General features: G+C 48.5%; 1 protein-coding gene across 3 annotated transcripts in view; it reads right to left on the reverse strand.

The window, feature by feature from the left end:
• The window catches only part of LRIG1 (leucine rich repeats and immunoglobulin like domains 1), a 116,404-nt gene that overhangs the window by 1,720 nt on the left and 89,089 nt on the right, over positions 1-25,595 (reverse strand). For 2 of the 3 annotated variants that reach the window (XM_019757173.3, XM_019757172.3), the window contains 10 exons: positions 24,049-24,129; positions 18,179-18,250; positions 17,314-17,385; positions 13,191-13,354; positions 4,817-5,137; positions 3,252-3,533; positions 2,304-2,723; positions 1,616-1,741; positions 956-1,102; positions 77-361 (listed from right to left, as the gene is read on the reverse strand). In XM_019757173.3, the coding sequence (XP_019612732.2) occupies positions 77-361; positions 956-1,102; positions 1,616-1,741; positions 2,304-2,723; positions 3,252-3,533; positions 4,817-5,137; positions 13,191-13,354; positions 17,314-17,385; positions 18,179-18,250; positions 24,049-24,129 (1,970 nt within the window). The remainder of the gene's footprint in view (positions 1-76; positions 362-955; positions 1,103-1,615; positions 1,742-2,303; positions 2,724-3,251; positions 3,534-4,816; positions 5,138-13,190; positions 13,355-17,313; positions 17,386-18,178; positions 18,251-24,048; positions 24,130-25,595) is intronic. The other variant, XM_019757174.3, reaches the window with a different exon arrangement.

A 25,595-nucleotide genomic window follows, 5' to 3' on the forward strand; every position in this document is an offset into this window, starting at 1 on the left:
GTCAGACCCTCTCACCTGGCTGTCTGCGTGCTCCCTGCAGCTTCTGGGGGCTCCTGGGAGGACAGGAAACAATTACCTTTCGCATCGTGAGGGGCGGCCGGCTTGTCCTTCGAGCATGCCGGCATTCTGTCATGGTTGCTGGGGTAGAGGGACTGCACGCGGTCAGAGTGAGCACCGTCTGCAGTCCCACTGTGCAGAGCCCGGGGGGAACGTTCTCGGTTCCCCTGACCAGGGTCCTGGCTGCTTGGTGGGCCTGGCTGTGCACTGTCCCTGGACACGGGCTGGGGACAGAAGGCTTGCTCCTCAGAGTAACTGTCCATCTCAGTGTTGCCATCGCTGCACTCAGCTGGGCCGCTGTGCTCTACAGGACACAGATGGACGGATCAGAGCCATCGCCCCTGAGGTGTCCACCCCACACAAGGAGCAGGCTGCTTCACCCCACTTACATCAGCTCCACCAGAACCCCCCTGACTCCCGTATGTTCACAGAAAAAGGACTGGGCAAACAAACACCAAGCCATTCATGAAGAACAGGGTCTTCCATGTTTAACCATTTCAGGGGAATTTCTTCATCAGACAATGCAGTCATACTACTTTGATCACAGAAAAAAAAAATCCCATTTGAATGAGATACCAGGCAGTGTTAGAAGTCTCTGAACCATCAGAAATGCAGCCTCCAAAGAGCCCTCGTGAAAGGTACTTGTGTTTGGGACTCGCCTTTTTATTTAATTTGCTTATAAATCTGGAAAGTTCATGCTCAGGTTCACTGCACCATAGGTTTAAGAGACAGCCTACTCTGGAACTAGAAGAGCCCGGCCACACACAGCTTCCTGTTTAGATATGGAATACCAAATTCCAAGATAGTCTCAGACCAATAATACGTCTCCCCCTTTCATTAATGAGGTCAACCCAAGTTCTGACTTCAAGAACAAAATTCCTGACGAAGCGCCTCATACCCATCTTCTGTGGCCCAGGTATCCCGTCGCCTCTCTCCAGCCCTTTCCACGGCTCCTTATTATACCCCACACAGGGCTTAGGTGGCCTGCACGCGATGCCGTGAGTGTCCGCCTCTGGAAAGGGGCTGGCGTCTCTCGGACAGACACCTGCAGTAGAGTACCGCCTGTTACAAACGCTGGGCTTAGCATGCCACAGTACGCCTAATGAAAGAACGGGCAAAGCTGCTGGAACAGTCATTTTGAAAATGTTCCTTAGAAGGGTAGATCACTGGTCCAGCAAGGAACACTTTCTGCCAGCCTTCCCAGCAGGCAGGCCTTTCGGCAATCAGAGCCATGTGACCGAGTTCTGGGGAAGACACACCTGCCCTGCCCCAGGGCTCAGTCCCCCACTGGAGGAGCTCAGCCCGGGAGTGCTTCCTAGCATGAGAGGAGCTAAAACTCGAGTAAGAGAAGCTAAGCCCAATCGAGTGACTCCCTGGGGGATGGGTTTTTAACCCTTGTCTAGGTGGCACAGGCCAAGTCCCAAAATCCCAATAGAAAGCTTGAGTCACCCAGCCTTCTAGTTCAGATGTGCTTGAAGGAACGCTCTGAACCTGCCCTGGGGAGGGTCCGGGGGCTGCTCCGGCTCGTGGGCACAGTTGCTTCAGACTGAGGCCTTACCATTGGTCTCGATGTGCCCGTTGGCCTGATGGCCACTCTCGGTCCTGACCACAGCTTCCTGTCGGTCAGAAAGGGTCCCCTGAGAAGAGAGGTAGCTCGGAACATCTGGTGGCACGATGGTTTCATCTGTAAGGAGACAGGACAAACACCATATGTCCCAATCCTTTGTGGTGACAAGAAATGCAGACACACATTCAATGTCGGGCCCAGATGCAGGATGCCCCCCGCCCACGCCCAATGGTAGCTGCCCAGGCAGTGCAGACACTGGGGTCCTGCACTCACAGGGCCTCCCAGGGCCCCCTTAGCCGTACACCCAGTGCGGGAGTGTACATCAGACGTCTGAGTCCACAAAAGGCAGGAAAGTTATGGGAAGGGAGAGAAGGGACAGAAGCACAACACCGAGGTCACTGCAGCGGTAACCCACTGCGTGGCAGCCACGTCTGTGCCAGGGACGCCTCTGAACTTGCAAAGAAAAGCAGAGTTCGTAACGTACTTATACCTCAGAGAACTCCCTTTACTGTTAAGTTCCTGAAAGTTTACATAGTGCCAGCATCCAGAATGGCTCCACATTCCCCAAGTTCTAGGCTTTTAAACATACTGAAATTCTTCCGAAAGCCGCTGCACTAGCTGGCCTCCTTCGCAGATGTCACCGCCTACTCCTCCCCTGCAAAAGAGCGGCGGGGCTGACCTGTGTTGGTGACACTGTACTCCTCACTCTTCTTCCGCGTCTGGTAGATGATGCACACCCAGACCAGGGACGTCAGCACGATGCTGCAAACCACGGCGATGGTGAAGATGCCCACGGTGGTGCCGTCCCGCCGGCAGCCAGGGCCGGGCACGACGCTCAGCTGGCTGTGCGCTCGCTCAGTGCCCAGCGCGTTGGACATCTCGCAGGTGTACCGGCCTGCGTCCTCCGCCACCACGTTCTGCACAACCAGCAGCTGGTTGCCGGGGGTGAAGTGGTGCCGCTCCGTGAGGCTCAGGGGGCGGTTCCCCTTGAGCCAGGTGATGCGGGGCGGGGGGCTCCCGGTTGCTTTGCACTGCAGAGCCACCGTTTCTCCGGCGGACACCACGCGGTCTTCCAAGGGCGCCAATAAGGACGGGGTTTCTGCAAGTCAGAGGCCTTACGATTAGTACATGGGCTTCAGCTGCTGGAGATCTGCTTTGTCATCTGGACAAAGGACAACCCCACACATCAGTGAGGTCCATGACGTCTGTCACCAGGGTGCCAAGATTTTCAGAAGCCCTTCTAACACAACGACCAGATCAGCGCCATGCTGGGGCTCGCGCCTACGGGGAGACTGAATGAACCTGTAGCCACAGAAGCCCCTGCCGTCCCCCAGCTGTCCTGCGATGGGCCTGTGTCTCCTTTTTGCCAAGACCACACCTATGCTTCCCGATTCACAGAGCAGTTCTTACCTACAGTATTTTCTACCTAAGCCCTATCTTTTTAAGACATAGAACCACTTGTTCAAGAAAATCTCAGAAAGCAGCCTAAAGTGTTCAAGTAGCAGCAGCTGACCACATCCCCCCACCTCAGGCTCCACAGGACAGTCTCAGAACCTTGCCTCTGGGTACCTGTGATATTTAAGGAAAACACACACACACGGACACACTCGTGTAGCAAGAGGCGCACCTAAGACGGTCAGGGTGGCGTTCGCTGAAATGGAGCCGGCTGAGTTCTGGGCAGTACAGCTGTAAACCCCCATGTCATCCACTTTCACATCGGTGATGAAAAACACGTCGTCGTCCGGCATGACGTGCATGCGTCTCTCACGGGCAGCGGGGAAATCTGTGCCCCCGTCCTTCTGCCAGGCAATCTGCGGGTTCGGGTGGCCGGTGGCAGCACATTCGAGGCGGGCCATGGTGCCAGTCCGGATGGCAATGTCGTGGGGCATTTTGGTGAATGATGGCAACACTGTAAAATACATCCAGTCAGGGTCGGGTTACAGGAAAGCTTGATGCAAAAGCCAGGAAAATCCTCTGGGAAACAGACCCACACTCTGTCTGGCGTCAGTTCACCACCTCAGCACCCCTCATGCCAGTCTCTGCCCAGGGCCACTACTGCCACCTCTGAATGAGGAGCAGCAGGTTTCCAAGGGCGCCCAGCTTCCCCGGGGCATCCTCACCCCGAGGCTGGCTACAACCTCCTCACATGAAGGCTGTGAACGAAACCTCTCCCCTATTCTTCCTCATATGGCCATCAGGTTATACCCCATCAGGGTGAGGACGGGACGCTTGCCAGCAGGCGGGAGCCTGGGAAACAATATCTGCTGCAGCAAGATGCAGTTACAGAGGGAAGGAGGACATGCCTTCACCCTGGGGAAAGCAGTGGGATGGCTCTTCCCTCTTGAAGCATTTATCCCAACTATCTATCCAGCCACATGTCAGGAACCATTATAGTTCCCATCAAGGTTGCTTTGGTGGAGAGTCTAACAGTTCACTGAGTTTTTTGAGAAACACGGAGGACTCCCTCTGAACAGCCAAGACAACCAGCCAGAATGTGGTAAAGAATGTGTTTTTCTGTGGTCTGTGAGGGCTTCAAGAACACTTCGGTTCCAGCATTTTTCAATTAGAGGTTTAATAATCAGGAAAATCTCTTTAGGTTATGGGGCTGGGGAGGTTAACTACTCAAGCTATTTACCTCTCCTTCTACCCTAAACTCACTACAACAAATAGTCCTGAAGAAGAAAGCCACCTCAGCAGGTTTGAAAGCTGTTACCAACTCAAGAATCCTTGTCTGACACCTGCAGGACCACCGCTGTCAGGCCAGCACTCACACCAGCCTTGCACTCCACGGCGTCCGGAGAGGTGGGCGCCTGGCAGCCCCCACCACTGACGGACCTGGCTCCACCCAGGCTGGCCTCTGGCTCCAACGCTGTGCCATCTACTCAGAGGGCAGCAGCTTCCCCGGGATCAGGCTATGCTTGGATCTGGATACTAGACATCTTGGTTTATAGACGGTAATAAATGCATAAAAATACAAGGCTTGGGCCCACAATTTCACTTAATAACTGGATAAAGTCACCAAACACAATCCACTGAGAATAATGCTTCAATCTTCAAAATCTGCCCTGGGCACAAGCCAGGCAGTGTTACAGTGTGTCTCCTGGCCCTACACGGATGGGTAACTGAGAGAAGGATTACGCGTGTGGATTCGTCAGAACCCAGCACAGAACAAAAACAATGGCACCTCCATACCGTTCACAGTGAGCCTGGCCTTGTGTGAGTAGGTGGAGCCGAAGTGGTTGGTGATGACACACTGGTAGCGGCCCTCGTGCCCGAAAGTGACACGGCGCAGGTGCAGGACGGTGGTGTACTCCATCACCGTCCCATCCCGTGCGCGGACGTGGGCTGAGTTCTCCATGTCGGCGTTGGCTAGGGCCTCGTTATCCTTCTTCCAGGCAAAGGTCATAGGGGAGCTGCTGCTGCTGGCGGCTGAGCACGTGAACCGGATGTCCTTGCCCACCACGGCCATGGTCGTCTCCGGTTGGGTGATGATCTGTGGCTTTGGTAAATCGTCTGGGGAGAAAAGAGCCAACTCTCAGTCCCCAGGCTCTTAGGATGTACAGGGACCAGCTGCTGTCCAAGCAGACGGAAAATGGAGTCAGACACTGAGCAGGGACCAGCTTTTTCAGGAAACCTGCACAACCACAGCTCCACCGAATACTCTGAGGGACTCACAACATGGATATCTAGCCTTATTTGGAAATTCATGAGCACTGATGGCCTCTAAAATCACACACACTCTGATTACAAATAAATTCACCAGGACTCAATTATCAAAGAAATCAGCAGTTTCCATGATAAAACTACAATCAGCTTTACTTGCTAATTTTAAGACAAAACACTTAACACAGAGTCAGGAACTACCGTGGTTCCCCGAAAATAAGACCTAGCTGGACAGTCAGCTCTAATGCATCTTTTGGAGCAAAAATTAATATAAGACCCGGTCTTATAGTAAATATAGTAAATATAAGACCGGGTTATAGTAAAATAAGACCGGGTCTTACACAGACAACAGTTTAGTGGTTACCAGAGGGTAAGGGGGGTGGGGGGTGGGAGATGAGGGTAAGGGGGATCAAATATATGGTGATGGAAGGAGAACTGACTGGGCGGTGAACACACAATGGGATTTATAGATGATGTAATACAGAATTGTACACCTGAAATCTATGTAATTTCACTAACAATTGTCACCCCAATAAATTAAAAAAATAAAAAAATAAAAAAAAAGACCGGGTCTTGTATTAATTTTTGCTCCAAAAGACGCATTAGAGCTGATTGTCCGGTTAGGTCTTATTTTCGGGGAAACACGGTAGCAGTCATGACTGCACAGACCTGACCCATAAACTTTCCTCCAAAAGAGTGGGTACTTCAGGAATGTCAGAATAAGAACTTCTGAAAATCCGCACCTCCAATAAAGCAATGAAAACACTAGCAAAATGATCATAATCAGCCTTTTCAGAATTCTGTAAAATAATTGAAGGCTACAGCAACCCATGGAGTGTTGATCAAGGTAACGTCTGAATCTCGGGAGGAAAAGGGAGCTGTGTGGCATTTTAACTTACCCTAAGTCCCACCCCTCTCTTCCCAACTCTATGGTATCCTTGAAACCCAGCAGCCTAGCAATTCCTGAGGGGCACAGAATGGTTTGGGAGCTTCCCCCAAAACCCCATCCTCAGGGCGTGTATTTACTGGACCTGATACAGTTTGCTCAACAAGAGAAGCCCTATTCCCAGGGCATTTAATGAAAACACTCAGCAGCCACGGCTGAGGCAGTACTATCAATTGGGGCCAAAGAGAGGCGGGCCAAAAAATGAAAATGGAAAATCAGGTCACTGAGATATTGAAAGTGGGTTTTGAAAAGGCCCAACATATTCCTGAGGGTCTAGAAGGCCACATGCATGCACAGGGCTATGTGCACACCCAGAGAGTCCTAATTTCTTCCCTGTAACTGATCCCCATGGACGATCAGTGCCAACAAGAAATGATGGCACACCCCCAACATACAACAGAGACACTGGGAAAAGGATGGCAGACTTCTTAGTTGAAATGATTTAAGGACTTACTACCCAGGGACAGGCTTCATGGCTACCCAGAACAGACTCGACATTTGTCCAGCAAAGTCACTAAACAAACAAATTGTAGTAAACCAACCCTGTGGGAAGGCACAGGGAGAATCTGATTTCCAGAGGGGCCACAGTGTTTTATTTTAAATGCCCAGTTTTCAACACAAAAAACCTACAAAATATGCAAAGAAATGGGAAAACAGCAGCCAATAGAAAACGGTCCTTGAGCAAGCCCAGACCTTAGACTTGTTAAGGACTGTAAACTGGCTCTACAAACATTTCAAAGAACTGAAGGAACCATGTCCAAGAAAATTAAAGTAGGTGAATCCTTTACCACCAAATAATACCAATAGAGAGATATAAGTTGTAAAAACGAACCAAATATGAGTTTTAGAGTTCAAAAGTATAACTGAAATGAAAAGTTCACTGGAAGGGCTCAATAGAGGAACTGAGCTGGCAGAAGAATGGGTCTGTAAACTGGAGACAGGTCAACTGAGATTATCCTGCCTGAGAAACATAAAGACAAAACAATGAAGAGAGCCACAGAGACTTGTGGGATAGCATTAAGCATAATAACATACAAATAATGGGAGTCCACGAAAAAGAAAAAGGCACAGAAAGAGTATTTTAAGAAATAATAGCCCCAAACTACCCAAATTGAAAACGTGCATTTACACATCCAAGAAGCACAAACTCCAAATAGAATAAACACAAAGATGCACACCTAGGCATGTCATAGTCAATCTGTCAAAAGAGAAAGACCGCGAATCTTGAAAGCAGCAAGAGAACAGCAACTCATCACATACAAGAGATCCTCAGTAACAGATAATCTCTCATCAAAAACCATGGAGGTCAGAGGCAGGAGGAAGACATATTGAAAGCATTGAAAGAAAAATTCACTAGACTGTCAATTAGGAATCCTATATCTGGCAAAACTTTCAAAAATGAAGGAGAATTAAAACATTCTCTGATTTAAAAACAAAAAAATTTGAGCTAGTTCATTGCTACCAGACCTGCTTTACAAGAAATACTAAAGGAAAAAGTATCTATCCAGGTTCTCTGCCCATTTTTCAATTGGATTGTTATTTTGTTGTTGAGTTGTATAAGTTCTTTATATATTTTGGATATTAGCCCCTTATTGGAGGCATTGGTGGCAAATGTCTTCTCCCATTCGATTGGATGCCTCTATGTTTGATGATTTCTTTTGCTGTGCAGAAACTTTTTAATTTGATATAGTCCCACTCATTTATTTTTGCTTTTACTTCCCTTGCCTTTGAGGTCAAATTCATAAAATCCTAAGACCAAGGTCCATAAGTCTATTACCTATACTTTCTTTTATGTATTTTGTTTCAGATCTTATATTTAGGTGACAAATGGCCAACAGATATATGAAGATGCTCAACTTCACTAGCTAGTAAGGAAAGGCAAATCAAAATCACAATGAGATAGCACCCCACACCTGTTAGAATGGCTATTATCAAGAAGACAAGTAATAAGTATTGGAGAGGCTGTGGAGAAAAAGGAACCCTCATACACTGTTGGTGGGAATGCAGACTGGCACAGCCGCTATGGAAAACAGCATAGAGGTTCCTCAAAAAATTAAGACTAGAGGGAGCATTTGAGCTCTTGCTCCCTGGCATATGTTATCAAATAAACTCTTACAAAAATTCTCAAAAAAAAAAAGAAATTTAAAACTAGAACCACCATATGACCCAGCAATCCCTCTTCTGAGTAGCTACCTAAAAAATTTGAAAACATTTATCCGTACAGATATATGTACCCTTATGTTCATTGCAGCATTATTTATGGTGGCCAAGACATAGAAACAATCCAAGTGTCCTTCAATAGGTGATTGGATAAAGATGTGGTACATACATGTATACAATGGAATATTCCTCGGTCATAAGAAAAGATGAAATACTGCCATTTGCAACAACGTAGGTGGATCTTGAGATTATCATGCTAAGTGAAGTAAGTCAGACAGAAAAAGATGAGAACCATATGACTTCACTGATATATGGGATATAAAATTGAAAGCAACAAATGAACAAGACAAACAAGAAACGGAAAACAAGACAAACAAACAAGAAACAGAAACTCATAGACACAGACAACAGTTTAGTGGTTACCAGAGGGTAAGGGGGGAGAGAGATGGCAGAAGGGGAAAAGGGATTAAATATATGGTGATGGAAGGAGAACTGACTCTGGGTGGTGAATACACAATGCAATACATAGACGACGTATCATAGAATTGTATACTTAAAACCTATATAATTTTATTAACCAATGTCACCCCAATAAATTTAGTAAAAATTTTAAAAGCATTTGACAAAATCCAACACCCTTTCATGATTAAAAAACAACAACACCTCAACAAATTAGAAATAGAAGGAAATTCTGCAACTTGATGAAGGTCATCTATGAAAAAACCCACAGCTAACCTACTTAATGGTGAAAGACTGAATGTTTTCTCCACAAGATCAGGAAAAAGGCAAGGATGCCTGCCCTCACCATCTCCAACAATGTACTAGAGCTTCTGGCAAGGGCAATTAGGCAAGAAAAATAAATAAAAGGCATGCAGACTGGAAAAAAAAGAAGTAAAACTATATTTTTGCAAATGACATGATGATCACATAAAAAGAGAATCCTAAGGAATTTACTGAAAAACTATTAGAATAAACGATTTCAACATAGCTGCAGGATATAAGATTAACATATAAAATTTAATTGTATTTTTATAAACTAGCAATGAAAATTTGGAAATAAAAATTAAGAAAACCATTTAAAATAACACCAAAAAGAATTTTAAAATATTCAGTGTACATTGAAAACTACAAAACATCACTGAAGAAATTACAAAAAAGCTATAAAAAAATGGAAAGACAATCCCATGTTCATAGATTGGAATGATTTAGTATAGTGATACTCCCCAAATTAATCTAGAGGTTCAATGCAATCCCTATTTCAAAATCCCAGTTGTTCTTTATGCAGAGATTACAAGCTGGTCCAAAAATTAATGAGGAAATGGAAAGAAACCACAATAGTCAAAACACTTCAAAAAGAACAAAACTTTAGAACTACATAAGAACTAAAATCATAAAACTCTTAGAAGAAAACAAGTGCACATCTTTGTGACCCTATCTCGGGCAAGAGTTTCGTAGATCAAGAGGACAAATGACAAAGGAAAAAAAGAGAAATTTACTTCATCAAAATTTAAAACTTTCGTGCTTCGACCATCAAAAAGAAAGAAAGAAAGAAAGAAAAAATTATAATGCACAGATTGAGAGAACATATTGGCAAGTCATATGTCTGATGAGGGTCTTGTATCCCTAAGACCTTCTTTCCCCAAAAATAAGACCTAGCTGGACCATCAGCTCTAATGCGTCTTTTGAAGGAAAAATTAATATAAGACCTGGTATATTATATTATATTATATTATATTATATTATATTATATTATATTATACCCGGTCTTATATTAAAATAAGACTGGGTCTTATGTTAATTTTTGCTCCAAAAGATGCACTACAGCTGATGGTCTGGCTAGGTCTTATTTTCGGGGAACACGTTATATAAAGAACACTTACAACTCAATAAAGAAACAAAAGACCTAATTAAAACACGGGCAAAGGATCTGAACAGCTATTATTCCAAAGCAGATACACATATGTCCGATAAGCATGTGAAAATATAGTTAATGCCATCAGTCATTTGGGAAATTTAAATCCAAACTGTAATGAGATTCCACTTCACATCAACTAGTATGTAGGTAAAATAAAAAAGACTGTAACAAATGCAGAGAAGTGGAGAAATCAAAATCTTCACACACTGCTGGTGGTTATGTAAAATGGTGCAGCCACCTTTGAAAACAGTCTGGCAGGTCCTCAAAAAGTTAAACATCAAGTTACCATATGGACACAGCAATTCCACTCCTAGGTATGTTCCCAAGCAAATTCACACAAAAACTTGAACACAAATGTTCACAGCAGCATTATTTATGATACCCAAAAAGTAGAAACAACCCAAATGTCCACCATCTGATGAATAAATAAAACGCATATCCAGACAATGGAATATTATTCTGCCATTTAAAAAAGAATGAAGTGTTGATACATGCTAAAAAATTATGCTAAGTGAAAAAAGACAGTCACAACAGACCACATATTGTAGGATTCCACTTCTGTGAAGCATCAAGAATACATAACTGATAGAGACCTGCTGTCGAGTAGTGGCTGCAGGGCCTGGGGACAAGGCAGTGATTGCTAATGGCGCTGGGCTTTCTTTGAGGGGTGATGAAAATCTTTTAAAATTAGAGTGTAGTGAGAGTCGCACAATTTTCAATATTGTAAAATCCACCAAGCTGTACACTTTAAAGGAGTGAATTTCAAGGTATATAAGTTATATTTCTCTTTTTAAAACAACTTAATAGAAATACAATTCACCTATTTAAAGTATACAAGTCCATGGCTTTTAGTATATTCACAAGTATGTGCAACCACCACTACAGTCAATTTTAAAAACATTTCCATCACCGCAGAAAGAAACCCCATACGTTTTGGTGATCGTCCCTTCTCTTCCATCCCTGCCCAGCCCTAAGTAGCCACTACTTTTACCTCCCACCTGAATCGGTTTCCCTATTCTGAGCATTTCATGTGACTGGGATCCTACAGCATGTGACCTTTTGTGACTGACCTCTTTCACTTAGCATAATATTTCAAGGTCATCTGTGTTGTATGACTGACTCCTTTTTTATAACCAAATGATATTCCATTGTATGGCTACACCACATCGTATTTACCCATTCACAACTTAGTGGGCATTTGGGTGATTTCCACTGTTTGGCTATTACGAATAATATTGCTATGCACATTCAGGTACATGTTTTTACGTGGACATATACTTACGTTTCTCTTCGACTTGCATGGAAGAGTAGAATCATACTGTAACTATGTTTGATTGTTTGAGAAACTAGCAACTGTCCAGCAGTGCAGGAAGGTTCAGATTTTCCCCCATCCTCACCAAAACTTGTTATCTGAATTTTCAGGCTAGCTATCTCTCTAGTGGGTATGAAGTGGTTTTATTTCAATTTTATAAAAAAAGGAGTGAGGGTCTCCCACAGAGCTTGAACCTTGATCTCCTGCCAGGTGCAGTCATGATTCCCATTAACACTTGACGATTGTTTTGGTGGGAGCCTGAGTTAACATGCAGAGGTGGGGGAAGAGATGTGGAATCAACAATTGCTGTAATCCAGAATATGCCAGGGCCATAGGCTGGATGCTGCATGTGGCATGTCAGGTCCTACCCTGGCTCACCCAAAGGGAAAGATCATGCCCTATGGCAGGAAAGAAGGAGTAAGGGGCAGAAAAGTAAATCTCCAAGAGCTCCATAAACAATTTCAGTGGTCAAGGACCACCAAATACTTGATGCACAATGGCTGCACAGCCCTTTTGTCCTAGGGAATGGCAGCTATATGTCCCTTCAAGTCTACAGATGTTACCATAAGACTGATCAGTAAGAAAAGCTGCTACCACGTTGAAGGTGTTTGTAAGGCTTTTTGCTGGACTGGATCAGGAGGATGGTGGTCAAGCCTGCTCTCAGAACTGGTGGTGCTGGTGGTGGTAGGTGGATGTGTGGAAGTGGGGCACTTGTATCTTGACTTCAGCAGACACACTAGCTATGGCTATGCCCAAGAAAGTAGGAAGAAAAGTGGGCCACAGGGGTCCCCATGCTGCTAGGGTGTACTGGTTAGGGTCTTCAGGGCAGACTGGGGACGGAGGGCGGCAGGGACTCACCTGCCCAGCAATTCCAGTTGGGCCTCGAAATTCCACCCACGCTGCTGCTCAGAGCAGAAACCAGGGACAACCCAAAATTCATCACATTCTTTGACAACATCTTACGGACCATGAGGCTGCATTATTTCTATCTGAGCTAGTGCACTGGATCCCAACCATCCCTGGTTCAAAAAGATGGCAAGAGCTCCATTCCAACAATCAGAAGGAAAATGGAATGTTAAGCTCCAAGTGCAGATTTCAGTGGTTTGGAGAACAGCAACCATGCAAGTCAACGTCAAGGAATTATTTTTACTGCAGCAACTGTTCTCCTGAGACTTGTTCTTCCTGTATTTAACCTTTCATTTTTGGGGTTGGAAAGAAACACACATTAAAACCCCAGCCTCTTACGCTGAGGAAATTCACAGCTAAATCCGGGCACCACAGCCCTCTAGAAACAACACAGCTATCTTCCTGTAAGTGAAGATTCTGATGTGTAGTTGAAGCAGCTCATGCTCCCTTCTGATTGAATGTGTGTACTCCAGGAACCACATAACGAGGTGACTGTACAGTAAGCGCTGTGTGCGGTTTCAGTGGAAAATGAGTTGCATCCAGCAGCTGATTGGTAACCATGGGTTGGGGTTTAACCCTGATCGTAGGAATCACTGCCACAATGAACAGTTAGTTCCTCCTGGCCTCCTTCCCTTCATAAACAAAATCACGAAGACATTCTCACCACACACGAAACTCTCTGGTGGCACAGAGAAGATGCTCTGGCCCTTGAGTGACTCTGGGTGGGCACAGGTGGCTGTCACGAAGGCCTGCAGCATCCTGCCCAGTAACCACGGGGGCAGCCACTTCAGCTGGCAGTCGCACAGGAAGCTGTCACTGCTGATACGGCTGAAAGAAAAACACAAGGGACGTTTGAGGTGTGACTGGACAAAAAAGGAATACTCTCTCAGAATACAGAACGATCGAGCATCTCCCAGCAGCTTCTGTCATTCACTGCTGCAAGCTGTAATGGGAAGTGATTTTTCTTACAGTTCCTCTCCAATGACGCAGAGCAGTACAAATCATCTACCTGGACATTTTGGTAAAATGCAGCTTTTTGGCTCAGTCGGTCAGGGGTGGAACCCAAGATTCTGTATCGCTAATAAGCTCCCAGGTCATGCTGACACCACTGGAGTTGATACATGTTCTAAGACAGACACTGCTCCTATGTGACCGCTGGCTAACTTATCGGGCCTCTGACCATCCAACAGAGAGGAGTGGCACTGTCCCCTCTCTGCTTGTTCCCACTCTCCTGGTAAGCCACCAGGAGCTTCTAAATTCTATCTGAGACTTTGATCTAAATTCCGAAACAAGTCCTGAGAAAGGCTCTATTTCTCTAGGACTGTTATTTTTTTATTTGGCAAAGCTGCATGTGTTCTCCCAAGTGTAAGCCTGGCCAAGGCGCTTCGCTCTTGTTTGTGTATTTATCTCCACACCAGCTACTCAGGAGACGAGATCTCGGCCCCACTCCCTAAATAGCACTCGTTAGTTAATTGCCAATGCCCGGGGAGCATGAGAACGCACAACTTTGGTTTTGTGAGGTTCCAACCCAAACAGAGAATATTTTCTTTTTCATTTCTCAGCAACTGAGGATCAGCTTTTTAAACAGAAATCGGAATTGCCATCTCAGTGGACATTCCTTCCTGTGGAGTCACTTGAAGATAAGTCAGCCAAGGAGTCTAGCTGCCCTGTTCCTGGAGGACCGCAAGGCCATGAGCTAAAGAGTGGCGGCCAGCCCACAGCACGGATGAAGACGGGGCTTCCCCTAAAAAATCTATCTCCAGTACATGGGGACAGAAAGGGGTGCGAGTGTGCTTAGGAATTCCACAGTGTCACATGGGCCAGTATTATGGCAATAGCCTCCTTCTCCACCCACCATTTTCCTAACTTGTCAAAAAAAACAAGCAAACGGGCCGCTTTTTCATTTTCTTCTATTTCACGCTGGCCTTCTAATGAGCAGAGAAGCTATAAACCTAGTGAACAGCAAGGAAGAATGAAATTGAAGCCTGAGAACCCAAGGCTAACTAAAGTAAGTAAAATTTCTTCCCTCCTGGTCCTCATCGGTCCCAGATTAGTTAGGCGTCTTAACTTATCAAAATCATTTTGGGAAGTGCTTTTTCAAAGACTGAAATAATTGATCTCAAAGCCATTATAACTGGGATGCTTGCCCATGTTAGACCTTAGAATCAGCATTAGATTCTGTACTTTTATTTGATGGTCAGGTCGCTCTGTGCTTAGAGCTAACTGGAGGGCTGTTCTATCACGTAGTTATTGTAGGGGCAGCGGGGCTCTCACAGCTGACCACAGGGACATGGCTGATTCCTGCTCAGCCTCTGGGAGCTTCGCAGCATGGGAAGGCTGCCGCCTGGCCCTGGGCAACTCATCAGCCTAGGTGAGGAGCGGGCAGGACTCTCCTCCTGCCAGAAGCACCTCCAGCTCCCCATCCCGGAGGCCCCTTTCTGTGTAGTCAGCAGGAAAGCCTGGAGCTACTGCACATGAGTCTAGAGGAAGATACTGGGCCATCACTGTGAGACTTTAGGCACTTACACGGGGACAGGGACATATTGCACTGGAGCCATAGGAACAAACTGGGGGGGAAAACTGACAATTTGTCCTTGATCAGAAACATATGTGGAAAGGGTTAAGACTCATGCCACACACTTAGTGTATTTGTTAGGCCTAGGTCCCCTGAGGATTTCCTTCTTCCTCTACGATGAAACTCATCTCAAACCAGTGTCCAGACCTCACAAGCTAGTGGGCACTCAGGGTGGAAAGAAAGCTTCCTGAAGAGTTAGGCCCAACAGGACAGATGGAGAGGAAATGGAGCCAGACAGTGAGGACACTGGCCCCTGAGCTGCCTTGCACACACATGTACACAGACACACATGCACATGCACGCGTGTACGCATGCACACACACGTGACTGTAAAGACAAAGGCTAGGCCAAGAGACTGGGGAAGGCGATCGCCGGCAGCCCCAGCGCTCTGCAGACTCCCACCACTTCCTCCACCAGCTGAACGTGCAGCCCTGTCAACTGCTAACAGGCACAGGCTCCACGGCTCCCGCCTCCAGCCATCCTGACACTGCTGGCTCACATCATGCATTTTCATGATTCCAACTCAAAGTGTGTTTCTAATCATCGCTGGTGGAAATTCACCCAGAGGGTGACTAAGTGCACAGCACAACCTGCCTGGATCCGATGAGGGAAGAAAACAGCCAAGCAGAATTAACCATTTCTCCCATCAGAGGGCTGAGCCCAGGGCCAGCCACAGCTGGGCACAGGCAGTGACTGATGGGAAACCCAGGCAGAGGGCCCAGCGGAGCCTCCAGAACCTCACAGAAGCATCTGGGGCGGGGAGGCTGCGGGTGTCCAAACACATGGAAGGGTCCAGTTAATCCCAACTAGAAAACTGCCTCAGGAATTTTTAGGAGACCAAAAGGAAACTCCTCTCCCTGTCCTTCCCTCTTTCTCTCAAAATATCCTCTTCCCATTTAATCAGATCTTTTTTACTTCCAACATTATATTTGAAAAGTTTCAAAACGGAAACGTTGAAAGAAATGCACTGTGAACACTCACTCACCACTTACAATACTTGCTTTGCTTTGTGTGCTTATCACATATCTACCCGTGTACCCAGCCTTCTGTGGGCTCCCATTCTAAGGTCATGACCCTTCTGAAAAAGAGCATCTACCTGGCAGACTTGAATCTCCCAGCAAACTGAAGGTCACAGGTGAGAGGAGGTAAGCCCATACCGGGTCCCCTCTCCTCCCCTCACTTACCCTGGAGTGTCACCAGGGGCCTGCTTCCTGCTTTGGTTTCCAACCATGGGGGCTGCACCTCCCTATTTTCCCATGCCACCCCCTTCCCCCAGAATCTAGGGTTCACCGGGAGTGGCCTCAGGAGCAAGGATGAGGTCAGGGTGCAAAGATGGCCATCCTTTGGCATCTGCCACTTTGTCAACACTTGTAAGAACCAAAAGCTACACCTTTAGGGAACTAATATTATGGTAGGACTTGTTGACTCCAGAATCAGATTATGTGTAGGAAGAAGAAAGGAAACTTGGGTATTGCTACCTGAATACCTACACTAGCTCCTCTGCCTCAGACGAGGACATGGGTCAACTCTTCTAACCCTCTTCATTTACCCAAGGGCCCACGGTGACAGTCTGCAGTGGCACCACCACCGCCATGAACTATGAAGGGGGCCTTGGAGACAGATGTGGGCTGGGCACCACCTCAGTACCCCACAATTATCTGTGACCATCCCACAGGTATCTCTGCCCTGCTCACAGCCCACCAAGTTCTTTAAAGAAGCCCCTCTCAATATAGGCCCTTCATTTCAAGCAAACCCAAAAGATGAAAACTTGCCCTTGGCATAATTAAAGGGATGGTTCTATACGTCATAGAGAGTTTATTTCACATCATGCAGAACAGTAGTAAGTAAACTACAGCCCGCAGGCCTATGGCCTGTTTTTGTAAATGAGAGTTTACTGGCACACAGCCACACACGTTCGCTTATGTATTATTTATGGCTGCTTCCTGCTACAACAACCGAGTTGAGTTGCCATGACAGAGACCCTATGGCTCACAAAGTTAAAAATATTTATAATGTGGCCCCTTAAGAAAAAGTGTGCTTACCCCTGATTCATAATAAGCCCCCACAGGGCATTTTTTAAAAAAAGACAATTTAACTTACAACTATAAACAATCACAACTATTACATAAAACAAGGCATAATGCAAGTAAGGTGCTTCTTACTCTGAAATTTTCTACTCGTGTAAACTGGGCCCTGAATCCCAGGTACTTACAGCTCTTTGAGATTCTTCATCTTCACAAAGGCATCGAACTGGACAGACCTGATAGCATTCTCTCCAAGGTTCCTGCAAAAGAACACTCTTTACTTACGCGGAGCAGGCCAGTACCCTTGCAGTCAGCACGTGTGAGCTGAGGCTCAGGGTCTTTTCAGGACAGCCCTGGTCTTACCCAGGGAACCCCAGGTACTAGGCTGACCCCCAAATGCCACTGTAAAGGGCACCGTCTCACACAGGCTGACACAGCACACGGTGTGACTCTGGAAGCAAGCCAGACTGAACGGCCGCATCAAAGCTGGGCTAAGGCCGCTTTAGCAAGTCAACATGCAAACCTTTACCCACAGAATCCAAGTCAAACTTGCTTCAAGGACAAGATAAAGGAAGAATCAAGTATGAGAGGCATCCACCTCAGATGGTGACAACGCAAACAGCTCAGTGCTGTTCCCTCCTTCTCCATCCAGGCTCTGAGCGACCACAGCAGGAGAAAACCTCCCAGCGAAGCCCAACAAATTTAAGCTGCTTGAGAGAAGGGACTAGTCTGGCCCAAAATAACGCATCGGCTCGGGATGGGAAGGTAACCAGGGGCCAGTGCCATGGTGAGGCCGGATGGGTGGCAGGGCTTTATCCAAACACCAACTGCACTAATTGGGAGCTCACCAACTGGCCATATGTTCTGTAACTGTTCCTGGCATAGGCGAAATAAAGGCCAAAGTTGAAGCCGCCTTATAATGAGAAGGAAGCAGCTGGCGTTTCCAAATCGCCTGTTTCTCGGTTTACAAAGATGTGATTAAATTGCTAGCAGACTTCCCCGCAGCCGCGTTTGGCAGGCCTAGGCTCAGGGAAGGTCTGACAAGATACTCACAGGTGCTCCAGGCCTTCCAGCCCTGAGAACGCTCTCTTAGCCACAGACTTGATCTTGTTTCCAAATAGCGTCCTGCAGGTTCCCAACATCCAAAAACGGGAGGGGCGTTGGGGAGGGCGGGGAGAGACAGGGAGGGTTGGGAGAAAGAGAACACACAATTAGGGGAGTGCTATCTGATAAGTCTGTCCAGTGAGAGGCAGGTGGAAATCTGACCTGCGCTGAGCTTACGGGGCTGAAGTATGCAGGCCTTCCCCTTTCTGAAATGAAATACTTTTATCTTTATTAGAATTTAACAGTGATGACAGGTTGGAATTGCAGGCACTGTCTCGCCTAAAAAAGGCCCCTTGCGATTTTAAGTGGAAATCACCTTGTCCAGCCCCGGCCGTCTCTCTCCAAGGACCACCCAAGGTGGGGGGGGGGGGTTGACATTTAGCCATGGCCTCGTAGGAGAGGGAACGATCACTGTGTCAGCGCGAGGAAGCAGACTTAGAGGAGGTAATGGAAATTCCAGAACCAAAAACTACCCCCCACTTCTGGAAACTGTATTCTGGGCATAAAGGTTTAAAGGCGGCAAGCAGAGGGCAGGGACACGGGGATCCAGGGAGATGGCTCCCTGGCTCTTACACCTGAGGTAGCTCCACAGGGGACTGCAACCCCCACCCACGGGAAGACCCCTTATGGCCTGCAGGCCACAGTGCTTCGGCCTCTTTCGCAAGAACCCCGATTGTCTGTCGATGACGCCATGGGTCCAGGCTCACTAAATCCCAGACAGACATGTTCTCAACCCTCCTGGGTTAGCTACTGCCTGTACCCCTGGGCCGCCTACCCATGAAGGTCCTGCTTTAGGCAATTCTAATCCCAACCTGAGCAGTAACTGTGGAGTTTCCTTAGGAACCAAAATCGGCCCCACCCCCACCGCCATCACCCCCCTGCAATACACAAGAAAGCAGTGCTTCTTCCTCGGGGCTGTGTGATCCAAAGCAACGTTTGTTTCTGGACCAGGTGGGGGCAAGGAGTGGCACGTAAAGTATGCTGGACATTGGGAATGAAAAGAATCCAGGTTTCAGTTTTCCCTCCTCAGCAGGTACTCTGAGGAGAGGCCGCCAGGGTGCTGCCTCCAAGTCCCATGAGCACAGGAAACCTCCAACGAGCACCCAGAGAAAATGCTGTCAGTCAGCTCCGGGGGCTCCGGCGCCCACCAGGGTTCTCTGCAGGGCTTGTTCAAAACGTGGACTGCTGGGAGCCAACTCCTGGGGAATCTCAGAATGGCCAGGTCTGGGACAGGGACTCCTGGGCAACAGGTGCAAGACGTTATGGCAGAAGCCTTTGGAGAAAGCCAGCCTGGTCCAGCCCCTCAGAGCAAGGATGGGGAGCGGGGAGGACTCCTCATCTGAGAATCAAGAGAAAGATTTCAAGTAATGGCCAGCTCTACCTTCAGACCTACATTAAGATTAGGGCCCATGAGAACAAAACAGTGAGCACCAGACCCGCCTCCCTGCTGAAGGGAAATGTGAGCTTTGGAGAATTTCAACGATGGCAAAGCCCAGCTTAAATGTTAGCTGCAAAGGGCCCCTGGGCAACCTCCACAAATTCCCAGCTTCAGGAAGACGGGTCAAATGTGGGCCTGACCCAGTCAACGCCAGGAGCCGCAGAAGGAGGTGCTCTCTCAACCTGCTCCTGGGGTACCCCAAGCCCGCATGGCCACTTCTGGGGCAACCACACCAGAGGGCCTCCCGATGCCCCCACTTCATCAGGAACAGGCTCCTTCTCTCGGGTCCTCCAATGCAGCAGCCCCCACCAGTAACTCTGAGTTCAGCCTCCAGACAAAGCCAGCTCTGTTTCCTGCCTCGGGAGGCTGAAGGGGCACAGAGGCCAGAGACCCCTTGCCTTTTCTTTCTCTTGTAGGCAGTCTGCATGGATGTGAAAACAATCTCATCCTGAAAGGGTTTCCACAGCCTCTCTCAATCTGAAGCTTTTATTTGAAAACAAATAAACCAGACACACAGACACCATGCTAGCTTAGGCTCCCCAACCACAGAACGGGCTGAACAAATAACGGCACATGGGGCACTGAGACTCAAAGCTTCCAGAATGCTGCAAACTTCTCACTTACTCAGCTCCCCAGGCCGGGGCCCTGCATCCTCTAGGTCCTAGTAAAACGTATCCAACTGTGTAGCGCGATCTCCCGTGAACTAGATCTAGCAAAAAGCTATGCTTTATTTCATCCATTAAATATTAATCACACTGACCCCTTTTACAAGGAGAGCAGACTGTTATTTCTAATGGTGACAATAGCAATAAAACAGATTCTCAAATTCTCAATTACGTGGGGGCTCGTCACCGTGTTTGTGATTAAAATCGGTCCTTATATTCCTGCAGCAGACATCTAGGGCCGGGGCTGGGGGACGGAGACAGTTCCAATAAAAGGCTGCTGTGCAGAGAAAGCAGAGCTAAACTGCCGGCCAGAAGGGTGCTCATTCTGTCCCACAGGGGCAACTGAGACTTGCCCGTATCTGATCCACGGCTCCCGGAGAAGGGACAGCTGGCCTGATCTTGCCACACCACCCACTCGGAGCAAATCCTCTCATGAATCCCCCGGCCAGCCCAGCCAAAGGCTCCCAAAGGTCTTTGGGATCTTGCTGAAGCCATCCTGCAGACCTGGGGAGTGCTCGTCTGACTAGGAGCAGCCCCCCCCCCCACCCACAGTGAGTATCGCTGAGAATGGTGGGGCAGTCATTCCCCGCTGGGGGCTGCAGCCCCCCCGACCCCCCACAGTGAGTATCGCTGAGAATGGTGGGGCAGTCATTCCCCGCTGGGGGCTGCAGCCCCCCCGACCCCCCCACAGTGAGTATCGCTGAGAATGGTGGGGCAGTCATTCCCTGCTGGGGGCAGCACCCACCTGGGCCCACTCCACGCCACAGAAAGCCAGAGGCTTGGCCCCATAATCCAATTCTGCCTATGCCCCCGTTCACGCATGCCCCCCCCCCCCCCGTGCCATTCAACCCCCCTTTCCGAGGAATGTCATGGAGAGAGCTGGAACCCTGGGGGAAGAACGTGCGTCACCCACTGTACATAAGAGACTACATCTCCTCTCTGCCGCTAGTCTGTGCTCCAGAAGTTCTCTCTACCCCCCTCACATGCGATGATACCGTGCAGGCCCCCAGCAGGGGCCCATAAATATTCAAGAAGGGGGTCATGGTGGGTGAGTATAATAATCACAGGCAAACTAGGGAGAAAGGCACTCGCAAGAGTCAGGAACATTCTGGCCTTGCCACGAAGCTCCAGTTTGAAGATACTTGTGTTCAAAACCACAAAATTAAGGGCAGGGCAACACCAATCCAATCTTTATAGTGGAAACCTTTTACGGCTCTGCCACTTACTCATTCCTTTCTTAGACAATATTTAAGGTCTGGCTTCTTGAATGGCGAGAAGGACCCTGGGTTCTGAGTAACTGAGTGAAGGCCAGAGAGTCCCTCCCCTCCCGTTCTAAGGGGATCCCTGAACACCACCCGTAGAGTGCGTCAAAGGCAAGCCCGTGGCAGGTCACAGGGACTCAGAGCACCGATGGCAGCACCACATGATGAATGTTCCTGTGACACGACAGCTCTAGAGGGGCAACCCTTCTCTATGCTAACACGCTGCCCACTTCTAACGAATCCCAACAGACTTGCCACCAGGCCACTCAGATGAGGCAATGTGGTGCATGGCCGTGTCTCTCAGCCACGACCATGCCAAGGAGTCCCCAGGCAGTGCTCTGAGGAGACCGAGTGGGGAGGAGCCCCTTCCTTCCTCCCCCCCCCTACAATGTTTACTCAACACCTTCCAGAACTGTGCACCAGAATCACAGGAAAGCACTTGCTTTTCTTTCTCCCTTTTAACGTGGAAGATTTCACACCTTCACAGGCCGACGGAAGAATGTCACGAGCCCCACGTGCCCGTCACACAGCTGCAATCACCACTCAGTCGTGCCCGTCTACCCACTTCCCATTCCCCAGCCCAGCAGACGACTGGGAACCAAACCATAGGCATCACACCCTTTTTTTTAATCCAAGAAGAAGAGGATTCTTCTTCTTCATCTTGGCAACATAACCACCGTACCATCACACCTAATAACTGACTGCAGACATTTCATCATCTGAAGGAATTATTATTGCTCCAATTTCGCCCAATTACGTGCATCTCTCCATTTTTTTGAAACAGGTACAAAGCCTCCAGCCCCAAGATTCTGATCAGTGGAGGGGTCAAGAGGGAGGGGGGAGCAGGGACGGTGGTGGCTGGAGACTGTATTTTAACAAGCTCTCTTGAGTCTCAGCACCCAGTCGGTAGGAAGCCACTGCTTTTGGGGTGCCCGTTGGCACAGCACAGTGCAAACAAGGAATGCAGGGGCTTGTGCTAATTTCTTGGGACTTTAGAAGTAATTGCCCCAGGCTAAGCATGAGCATGGTTTATGCAGAACCAAAAGCCCTGGCACTGCGCCAGGGCCAGCCATCCCTCACAGGGGGAGGAAGAGCCTCCTGGAAGCCATGACACCCAAGAGCAGCTCCAGGTTCCACTGGAGGGACATGCCCTGCAAAGGACTCGGTGGCACCATCCACTGTCCCCACCCCTCCATCCATTAGTCATGGCTGAGGAATCGCAGTGCAGAGTGTGCCAAATGGCTGCCCAGGGTCCCCACGCCCCAGCAGCCCAATGCCCACCCAGTTCAAGGCTCCTCGGGGCAGGGTAGGCCTCTGACCTGGCTAAAGGGGCCAGGAGGTGAGGGAGGAGGGAGCATGTTTTTAGGGAAGAAGAGGAAAGACTGACAGGCGTTTCTGACTGACACGCCGCCAGAATACAGGATGCTCGAGAAGAGACAATCCTCAGAAAGCCCAAATAGCTGCTTCTTACTCAGAACTCTCAGAGTATAAAAGGTGTGAAGAACCTCCCTTTGCAACACAAATCAAAAACATTAACTGTACAGAAAGACTCTCCCCACCACAGGCTTTCCTACACCTCACGCTGCACTGCTGCTTTCAAAATATTTACTTTACCCTCTCCGCAGCTTGCTGTCAGGGACAGACTCGGGGAGATGGAGCCACTGGTGACTGCCTTCTCTGTCTGGTCTCCTTCAAACCCTCCCTCTGAGAGGCTGCTAAGCAGTAATAATTGCTCCAATCCCCATTCCTGTATGTTCCTTGGGTGGCATCTGCACGAAGTACTGGGGAGACGCAGAGAGAAAGAGGGTGGGGCAAGGGACATACAACCCAGGCTTTGGGGCCACACGGGCAAATCCTGACCCTGCTGCCTCCCAGATGTGTGGTCTTGGGCATAATCCCTTCAGCTCTGCTTCCTCCACTGCAATGAGGCTGCATAGTGGAGCCTGCCCTCACGAGACTGTCAGAGACAACACACACGAGCATGTGCGTGCACCTCAGAGAATAACTGTCAAGTTCTAGGAGCTTTAGAAAAGCAAAACAAAAACACCAGAAGCCTTGAATAAAAAATAGCTACTATACTACCCTTGGTAAACGACTGTTTCTGTTTAAGATTATGATCAACAACAAAAATACTGACCGAAGACTCAAAACCTTCAAGAGTTACTCGGCTTTAGACATTTCATACAATTTCTAGAAATTGTGTAAGACTCCTTTGTGCAAAGAACAACAAAAAAATTGTCTGTCTTCATGTCGGTCATGAACTAAATGGGAGAAGACCCGACAGGCCTCCAGACACCCGGTCTTCAGCCCTAAAGAAACCAATGCCCATGGCCGTGGTCATGCCACTGACCAGCAGGTGGCTGGGTGTCTCTCCTGCTCTCTGATCCAGATTTTTCTTCCCAAATAAAAGAAGATAAAACGAGCTCCCCAGAACTTCAAATGTGAGATACTTACAGCTTGCTAAGGTTGTCGAGCCCCGAAAAAGCGCCACTGGTGTCTTCTATAGTGCCTGAAATCTCGTTGTGGTCCAGATCCCTGGGGAGAAGACAGACAGAAAGCTCACCATCCAGTGTGAGTTCTCAACTCATTCTTCAACATGAATTGGAGGGACAGACGGACACCTGTCTGCCACTGTGAAGCTCAAACATCTAGGCGTCCAGCTGTGACATACGATCACAGAATTGCGCCCACTGAGCCACGGGGAGCTCAGGGCTGCACACGCTGCAGTGCGGCCTGGTTTCCTCAGCCTGCCCACAAAGCTGACACATGCTACGAGCAAGCAGCTAGCCCAGCTCCACCTTGCTGTTCCTGTCGGCCAAGACTGAGCCCCAGGGGATAGAGAGTGTGCAAATAGCACGTGGGAAAAGCCTTGTTTGTATTCCACCCCTAAAGAGTGGACATCTGGCCACTGGCACTGAGAATCAGCCAGAAAGGTTCCACAAGCTCGCATCTGCTCTCACATCAACTAGAGTCCCATTCCTGGACTTGACTGAGAACCTGCAAAGGGCACGTGGAGAAAAAGGATGGTGAAGAAAGAGGCTCCGGCCTGGGGCCTTCCCAGGGGCCAGTTCCATGCTGGTAACTGGAGTGGGTTTGGAGCCTGGAGCCCCCACCTTTTCAATCTGAGCCAGGAACGACATGTGGGTGCCGAGTCAGACTTGTGACCCATTTGCCAGAATGAGAGGATGAGGCCAGCGCTTCAGCCAAGTCTCCTCAATAATGCAAATCACAAGCCAGTGGCTCAGCTTCCTCCCTCAGCTTCTAAGGGCAGGTCCTGCCTGGGACCAGGCCCCCATTCTGCCACGGTCAGCCCTCTCCTAGGTTCTCGGTTCCTATACTTTCCTCTCCGAGCCCTTGCAGACATGGGCCAGGAGCAGACAGGGACGCTGCACTGGCTCCCATGAGAGCCGTTGGAAGGAATCGACGCTGCCAGGAAGCAGGCAGGGAGCTCTGACCGCCAAGTGAAACGCTTGCTCTGACCTTTACTTTACAGCAAGAAGCTCAAAGGGCCCAGACTCTGCTGCTGGAAGGGACTTCTTTCAACGGGTTCCTCCCTATTATCTTCAAACTGAAAAACTGGGGACTCAGGGCTGTGGCTTTGTGTGCCTGTCTCCCTGCTTCCAGCCCTGGCTGCTGAGCTTTTCTCTTCTTTCTGGCCTGCTCAGCCTGAATGTTCCCAGCCTTGTTATTTTGGCCTTGCAAGGGCTGGAAGGCTGACCTCAGCTTGAATAGCCTGCGTCCGGCTCTTTCACACTCCCCAACAATAGCTGGGGATCAAAGCCTCCCCTGCCCTCTCCACCAGGTGCAAGTGCAAAGGCCTTCCTCCCTCCAGTACAGGGACAGGCCCAGTCTCCGCAGAGGGGCACCCCTGGAAAGGAGGCTGTAAAACCCCGCCACTGCTGAAAACCAAACGCTTCTCTTTAGAGACTTTATTCCAATAGTTGCTTTGAAGTTCTCTGAAGCCAACAACTGAAAAATTTTAAGTCCCCAAAAGCATCCTG

This window comes from Rhinolophus sinicus, chromosome 5 (genome assembly GCF_057876585.1).
Source record: "Rhinolophus sinicus isolate RSI-liver-muscle chromosome 5, RSI-T2T, whole genome shotgun sequence".
NCBI lineage: Eukaryota > Metazoa > Chordata > Mammalia > Chiroptera > Rhinolophidae > Rhinolophus > Rhinolophus sinicus.